This window comes from Diplotaxodon limnothrissa, linkage group LG18 (genome assembly GCF_057381915.1).
Source record: "Diplotaxodon limnothrissa isolate DT_005_m linkage group LG18, D_limnothrissa_male_GT1.1, whole genome shotgun sequence".
In the NCBI taxonomy this organism is placed as follows: Eukaryota; Metazoa; Chordata; class Actinopteri; order Cichliformes; family Cichlidae; genus Diplotaxodon; species Diplotaxodon limnothrissa.
In genome coordinates, this window is record NC_140613.1 from 2,243,027 (window position 1) to 2,251,623 (window position 8,597).

General features: G+C 38.9%; 1 protein-coding gene across 1 annotated transcript; it reads right to left on the minus strand.

The window, feature by feature from the left end:
* Positions 1-5,048: 5,048 nt before the first annotated feature.
* LOC146612774 (immunoglobulin lambda-like polypeptide 1) lies at positions 5,049-7,456 on the minus strand. The gene is made up of 4 exons (XM_085377516.1): positions 7,330-7,456; positions 5,804-6,115; positions 5,597-5,671; positions 5,049-5,243 (listed from the first exon to the last, which is right to left on the minus strand). Exons 1-4 carry the CDS (start codon positions 7,454-7,456, stop codon positions 5,095-5,097), a joined length of 663 nt encoding a protein of 220 aa, XP_085233642.1. The 3' UTR covers positions 5,049-5,094.
* Between the last annotated feature and the right edge of the window lie 1,141 nt (positions 7,457-8,597).

Sequence of the window (8,597 nt, forward strand, 5' to 3'; positions counted from 1 at the left end):
TAAAAGTAAGCAGACACTTTATAAGTCACAGCAAAGTCCCCACATCATCACAACAGTTTGACCACTTCAGTTAAACTGTGTTTTAAATCAAAATGACTGATTAGTGTCATGAAATTACTGATCTGATTATTCAGTTATTCAGGAAACAGCATCTCCTGAATAACTCCATCTCCCACAATGCATCAGAGCATAAGGCTTTGGAGTTGACGTCGTGCCGCAATGCATTGTGGGAGCGCAGCGCCATTTTCGGGGGTCTACGAATCAAAACAAACACACTGTGTTGGAACAACGACTCCAAGAAAGATGCTTAAAAGCAGCTCAAAAGAGAATGAACTGTATAGAGACCGATTTCATCCAGAGGCGAAGCGGCGGTACTTGCAGAAAATAGCGTGCATTGGAAATGTGGACCCGTATGAAATACGGCCGTGGAGTAGAAACCCTGAAGACCGTAGCCTGACATATTTTCGTGCCTTGTCTGTGGAGTCAGCGCGTACAAGTCGTCATTCAAACAAAGGTAAGTCAGCTCGAGTACTGCGAGTGAAATGCGTTTGATTTCCCTGCAAACATTCAGATTAGTGCAGCATAAATTCATTCATGAGGGGAAATTACAGTGAGAACATGTGGAGGCTGTTAGGTGGATAACATAGTGAGTTCAGTGCATTGATGAGACACTGTCCTAAAGGATTGTTATTCTTTATGGTTAAAGAAATTGCACTAATTTATTCATATTTATTATAAATAATCCTAATTATGCATCTTGCTTCCATGTTTGTATCCTGTGTCACTAAACGGACTATTTTCTTCCCAGTTACACAGACTTGATTGGATGATGGCGAGTGTGATATTGAATTCATTGAATTAAAAACTGACTTGACTGAAATCTGACATAAGACAACATTAAGACAAATGTTTTACAAGACTCATATACAGTTGTTAGATTTGTATTGTTGATTGTCATTTATGCTTAGAAATATTTACTTATATATGCTTAGAGTTTTGTAATTAGTTGTAGATTGGTAGAGGTTTTGATCCTTGATAGTCTGCAAACTTTGTGTGTATTAGACAGCACTTTGGGAGCATGAGAGGTCATACCGTGTCTTATTGTTTTATGGTAGGATTAACGTAGTTGCGTCTGTTCTAGTCTAAGTGCTCTTTGTTTAGATGAACTGCAGGACTTCCTCACCGTGTTATCTAGGATGAACCATCTAGGGTGAGGGGGAGGCTACCCTCTTCCTGACCAAGGATGTTTGACCCTTTGATCAGCAGTCCACACACACACACACACACACACACACACACACACACACACACACACACACACACACACACAGACACAGGCAAGGTACTCTTTGTGTGTATGTAGACATCATATGTTAATGAACTTATGCATATTCATGTAACCTCAATAAAAGAACAGTGGTACGGGAGAACGGACGAGAGCAACTGGGGTCAAGCGAAGGAACGGTGCCTGTCCGGTTCTCTCCCGTGCACGAGAAACATGAAGAAGCTTGCCTACTTGTGTCTTGCTTTGCTGTGTAATTATATTGTCTTTAACGTTCCAGCGGATGGGTTCAAGCTACAAACCTATCAACAGTCATGATTCTTTGGAGAAATATATTAATAGTAATATAATAAATATAATATTAAAATATGCTGAGGGCTCTTTTGAATTCTAAAGTTGAACTGTAAACACTTTAAGGAAGCAAGAAAGATTAAATGGGACTTGGACTTGAACACTAAAAAACAAAACTGTCACATGAAGCTGTGTTTTGTTTTCAAGCTTATTGGCCAAAGTTAACAAACAATACTCATTTTAGCATGCTAACATAATTGCTAAAATTAAATAATCTTAATTATTAGAGCAGTAAACCAACATGGAGCTCAGTATGTTTGTGACTCTGAGATGGAGGTGAAACATGTGAAGCTGGGCTGTGGTTTACTGCTCTCTTCCTGTCACAGACACTGTTTGACATCTGTTCATCTGTTGGTTTTTGTTCAGGCTGCAGGGATCATTTCTCACTGTGGGGAGCAGACACCCAACAGGAGCAGTAGTAGGTGGCTGAATGATCGCGTTTAACTTTCTCTATCTGTAGTTTACAACCATTTTGCTTATCTCCAACTGAGAAATCATCTTTCTGAGGATGACCATAACGTGAAGCAACTCTACAATCGTTTGTATCAATACGCAGAATCACTCTGAATGTTTCTATTTTCTGGTACCAACGTATATAACTATTACTACACTGTTCAGTCCCTCCACAGCTGAAGGAGACACTTTGTCCAACTCTCCTGGTCAATGTTAAATCCTCCTGAATCAGCTGTTCTGCTGCCATGGTAACCAGTGCTGTAGAGACAGACAGATAGATGAAGGTTAGTGTGACAGTGTTTGTTACAGGTTGACTTTGTTGGCTCCTGATTGGCTGGAAACACTCACCTGAACACAGACAGCACAGAGCAGCAGCTGGGAGGAAAAGCATTTTGTGCAGTGGTGTTTCCTCTGGTGAACCTGGGGAGAAGTGGCGCTCTGATGCAGCTGAGGCCAAACAAGGACGAGCTGTGAGATCAGACGAGGGCCACGTGGTTTCTAACAGGTCCTCAAAGCTCCCATCAGCCCCTGCGGCCCACAGATAAGACTGCTGCTGCTGATTGACAGCTCAGCTGAAGCTGCTGTGGTTTCATCGTCTTCATTTCAATCTGACAGCAGATCCAAAAATCTGGGTCACATGATGCACAAACACTCAGAAACATTCATGTTGCTGTGAATTTACTAACACACACTGTTATCTGTGGTTTAACAGCTGTGATGAAAACACTAAATATACAAACTAAATATAACTGAACTATAAATAAAAATACAAATATTAAACATTATTATGCTGTAAAAACATTTAAAAGTAAAGAAAACATTGTAAATAAAATAGATTTAACAATATTTACAATGAAATCTTATTTTTAACAAACACATGTGGTTCTGTTGTGTGTTTAAATATGTGCACACTGTGGTTCTGTTGTGTGTTTAAATATGTGCACACTGTGGTTCTGTTGTGTGTTTAAATATGTGCACACTGTGGTTCTGTTGTGTGTTTAAATATGTGCACACTGTGGTTCTGTTGTGTGTTTAAATATGTGCACACTGTGGTTCTTTCCCACATCTTCTAATGTGTTTTGTTCCAAGTTGGTTTCAGACTGAAGGATTCATTAAAGCCTTTTTAAGAATCATTAAAATGATGATCATCAATTCTAATATCTATAAACAGTAATAAAAACAGGGCTGTGTTTCACGTCAGCTTCATTTATTTGTAGCCATGGTTAGATTTCATCTGCAGCAGGCAGTCATCCACCTTTACACACACATTTACACAACAGTACAAAAGTACTTTTTGATTCCTGAAAGAGAAATAAGACAAATGTTGCCTTTGTATCATCTCTGATATGGAAGGGATCATTTGAAGATGTGAGTGAAGGACACAAATATTTGGATCTGGTGTTGTTCTACATTTTAGGACTAAAAGACAGAAGGAAGAAAGTGAAAGTGACTGTGCGAGGCGTTGAAGTCATGAAGTCAAGTGGAGGCCGCTGACTGCTGTTACTTTCTGCTGTACAGGTTCAACAGGGACTCACAGTCAGCCTGCTAGAACATTTGGATGAAGAGAAAAAGGAGGAAAAAGACTTTGAGGGACAAATCCAATAAGATCAGCATGTTTTGAATGTGGGAATACAACAGTTTCCTCCACCATGACACACACTGGAGCCTCTTTTTGCTCACAGCTTCACTGTTTGTCTCAAAGTTCAGTTTGGAGGCCAAAATTGTTGCAACACATTTGTAAGTTTGCACTAATTTCACTGTGTGACCCTTAATGGATGTAATCAAAGAATCAGTCAGTGAAATATGAAGCTGTGCTGTAAGTTTGGAGGAGAAAAGTGTCTGAGTGACTTTAATGAGGTGAACACATGAATACAGAGCACTGACTGACACGTACACACTCCTTTAATGAGTCGCACACATTTTTGTGACTTCATGAAATGTCAAAAATGACACAACACACAACAAGCTGCGAGCACATTATTGTGTGTTTGCTGTTTGTGTGCTTTGTTTGCTGTTATGATAGCAGGCATACAGCCATGTTCTCAATGTCTCAGCTATCATTGATTATTGCTGCTCTTCCTCTTCTATTAGGCACTTCAACTCAATGAATGACACACAGAAAGATTTCATGACTGTGTTCTTCACAATAAGGAGAATATGTTATCTGCATCTGAATGACTCATGTTGCCTTGTTTCTACTTTGTTTGCATATTTCTGCTTGTTGGAAAGGATTTTCTGAATCATTCAGTAGTTTTTGTAATAATAACGACATTTAGCAAGACTTCAAAATGATTCTCCAACATTTGCTGTTCAGACTTGATCTGTTCTTACGTGTGTGATATCCAGAATGAAAAACTCAGCTCAGGTAATAAAATGGGAGCTGAGCAGACTGCAGGGGCTTCATGGTCTCTCCTTTGAGTCCATTAAAGTTCATTTGTCAGCTGTGAGTTGAGGATTTGAGCTGTTTCTCTCACAGGTGAAGAACACAGATCCTTCCTGGAATCATTCTTGAAGCAGAGTTCCTGCTTGTAACTGTCATTGTGTTATTAAAGTGAAAGCCACAGCTAACGGTGTGGAGGCTGCAGAGCAGAAACCCACACAGCCCGTCTGCTGCAGGAGAGCAAGTTTGGATACAGTCAGTTTGTGCTTCACTCACACGGGTTGTTGTTGATCACACAATGAAAGTAGAATCAAACTCTTCATCTTCAAATCTTTATTGTTCACACAAACACAACTACACTGTTTGACATTTGAAAATCAAACAAAAACTTGTGATAAAAATATTCCTGATGGTTTTTGTTACTACAATAAAAGTCACAATAAGCACAAAAAGAATTCTAACTCAGAGCAACAATACATGTAAAGATGTATTTATTTCAGACGATCTTCTAACTGTTGAAGAAAAAGGCAAAATAAGCTCAACACATCATAACTAACATTTGTGATCAAAGTGATGAATGAGATGAATTGATGAGATGTGATGGTGAGAAAAGGCGAGCAGGAAACAGTCAGTCAGCATGTGTGCAGTTGGTGGACGCTCCCTTGTTTGTGAGCATCATCAGCAGAGAGAGTCCACAGCAGTACACCAGACTCTTCACTATCAGCACTGTGTACAGCAGGCAGAGCAGCTTCACCCTGCACTGAGACTGGAAGGACACTGAAGGACAGACAGACACAAAGAGACAGACAGACAGTCGGGTTATTCCTCTCAGATCAAGGAGAAAAAGTCCAAATAGAAACAGTCACAGCTTCTTCTTCAAGTGGATGAATTGATGTAGTGTTTGTGTCCACTTGGGGGCAGAAGAACTCCACAAGCAGCTAACAAACTGATCTCTGACATATTATGGTCTGTCTGCTGTTTGGTGCTGAGCAGCTAGTGTACAGTGGCTTTATCAGAGCTTGTTGGATGAAGATTTGATCAATTAGTGCAACTTTAAGAGCCTAAACTTGTTCCAGCTGCCTCATTGGACATTGGAGCTGTCCATGCAGAGAGGCAGCAGGTGATCTTACAGTCAGCTGGCTGCAGAGCTGGCAGGTCTGCTGGCTCTCTCTCTGGAGGACAGGAGGCTGCTGGAGCTGGAAGCTCTGAAACAGAAAAGGAGTCAAATGTTTGGAGCTGCAGTGAGAAATGTCAGTCCTCTGCTGCTCTGCTCTCTTTGACAGCATCTCCACATGAAGCTGAATCACTGCTGAACACAGTCACCAAGCCTTCATTACCTTGTTGTGTTCGGGCCTCCACTGTGCCCCCCTCGTGCTTCACCCAGCAGCTGTATTTATATGTGTCAGAATGGCTCCCATCAACCATCCTGATGGCAATGGTGCGTCCCGCCTCTCTGAGCTCCAGCTGCTCTCCCTCAGCAGGGGGCAGCTCCTCCGCTTCTCCGCCGTTCTTCTTCTGTCTTTTCCAGGAGAACTGGACCAGAGGAGGAAACATGGCTGAGGCCACACACAGCAGGGAGCTGTTCCCCTCCAGGTGGGCTCTGGATGCTGCTGGGTACACGCTCACCACGGGCTTCACTACCTGCTCATCTGAAGTTTGACAGCAGCAACAAGCAGCACAGACACACATTCACACAGTCAGCAGCAGCTTCCAGCACTGCACTGCATTCAGTCTGATCCTGGAAACTACATGGACTCTGATCACTAAACTACTCATCAGCACAAAGTTCACTACATACACTGGATTCAGCTTCATATCAAACACAGTCATCACCTCATGTCATCATGGCTCACATGAGGAACACTCAGCATGGTTTTACATCATGAAATAAAATGTATTTCTTCTCTTTTATTTTCTTGATATTATTTCAAAATATGACTCACACATGTAAATGTATATAGATATTTGTTTTTATACAATTTAAATTTGATTTCCCATCTAAAAAAAAAAAAATTCTAACAGAAATTTGTTTTTTTCCAAAAATAAATTATTTCTTTCACAACATAATTTCAACAATGAAATTTACATTTTTGCATCGGAGTTTTTAAACATTTGTTATATAGATTTCACAATTCTTGTATTTTATACTCCAACAATTGCAACAGCAGCACATCTATTGTTTATTTTATTATATGCTTTAAATGTGTGAATGAATTGTTACACACATTTAAATGTAATTAATCAGACACTTAAATGAAAATTAAATACCTTTTTTAAATAATATAAATTAATTATCATACTTTACATCATATATTGTATGTGAGAAACAGTTTGGCAAAATGTTATTTACCTGTACATATTTTTTCAAAGAAGCAGTTACTGGTAACATTTTTCTTGTCTTTTGAAATTTAGTCTCACACATCAAACAAATCTGACTCGTAACAATTTCATTCTAATTTTTGTTATCACATTTTTTAATCACACCATTAACTGCTATCTATTTTCTCTTTAGCATAGCTTATATATACACATTTATTTCTACTTATTTGAACATCAAATATGATCTTGTGTTAAAAACCAGCAGAATCACTGAGAGGATCAAATCCTAAATATTTGTAACATCACTAATATTTGCAGAAATAAAGAATAAGTTTAGTTGTTCAGTGAGATTTCAACATGTTTTCAGAGATTATTGAGCTTTTCTTATGTAACAATGGCTGCAGATTTTTTTATTTTATTTTTTTATTTTTTTATTTTATTTTTTGAAAACCTAACATCTAATACCTGCAACAATAGAAGCTGGCTTTTAAAATATTTTCAGCTTCTACAATAAAACAACAGAAGGAAAATTCTTTGTTCTTACCTGTTACATACAGTTTAGTTCCAGAGCCAAAGATGTCTCCCACAGTGAGATAGACTGCTACAAAAACCTGTCTGCTGTTGAACGTGTCAGCTGAGGTGAATGAGTCCAAATGAGGAAGCAGGATCATATTTCAGCTCCATGATGTGTTTCTCTAATGTTCATATCAACATGACTGTCTCTTCTTCTCTTTTCTTTAATGCACATGGATTCTTCATTAACTGATTCTGAATTTTTGATCCAGGTCAGCATTTGAGGTCTGGACTGAAACACCTGACATGAATAATGCAACTGTAATTTACAGGCTTCTGTTTAGTCTGCTTAAAATGTAGTTATTCATGGCAGTCAGTCAACTTTGTGTCAGCATTATATTGCTTGCTGTGTCTACACTCAATACTGGATGACATCATCCTTTTTGCTAAAGGATATAGTTATGCTGGATCAGGAGACCCCGAATCCTTCCTTAGTTATGCTGCAGTAGGCTTAGGCTGCTGAGGGATTCCCATGATGCACTGGACATTTCTCCTTCTCTCATCTCTTCTTCACTCACTATGTTTTATACAGCACTCTGCATTTTATAATAAATCCTTATTGATCTCTTGCTCTCTTCCACAGCGTTTCTTTAGCCTTGTTTACCTCCCTTCACTCCAGCCAGCTGTGACAGATGATGAATCCTCCCTGAGCCTGGTTTTGCTGGACGATTCTTCCTGCTGAAAGAGAGTTTTTCTTTCCCATTTCCCACAAAGTGTATGCTTGTAGGGTTTTGTGTGCTTAATACGGTTTTCTCTGTATTATTGTAGGGTTTTTAACTTACGGTATAAAACTTCATTGAGCAGACTGTTGTTGGGGTTTGGCGTTATATAAATAATAGGGGTGGGACTCAATTAAAAAAAATCAACTTAATTAGAGGCTTTGTAATTAATTAATCTTGATTAATCACATGTAATCGCACATGAAAATTTGCCCCAAAGCACTTTTTTTTTTATTTAAAAGGGTTTTAGTGCACAGCAAATTATAGACACATATAGACACTTTAATAGTGTTGAAATCAAATCCGACAGTGTTAATTTGGACATGCTGGATTTGCTGTGTGGGCGACAGAATGAAATAATAGTCATGCACATGAATATTATAACCCAAGCTCTTTCAATTTATGGGGAAAAAGCATTTAAACTGCATTAAAAAAATCCCTGGCCAAAGTTGGACAGACTTAAAATTCAAGTGTTATTTTAAGTACTTTATGTACATTTTCAAATGGTATTGTCTTTAAG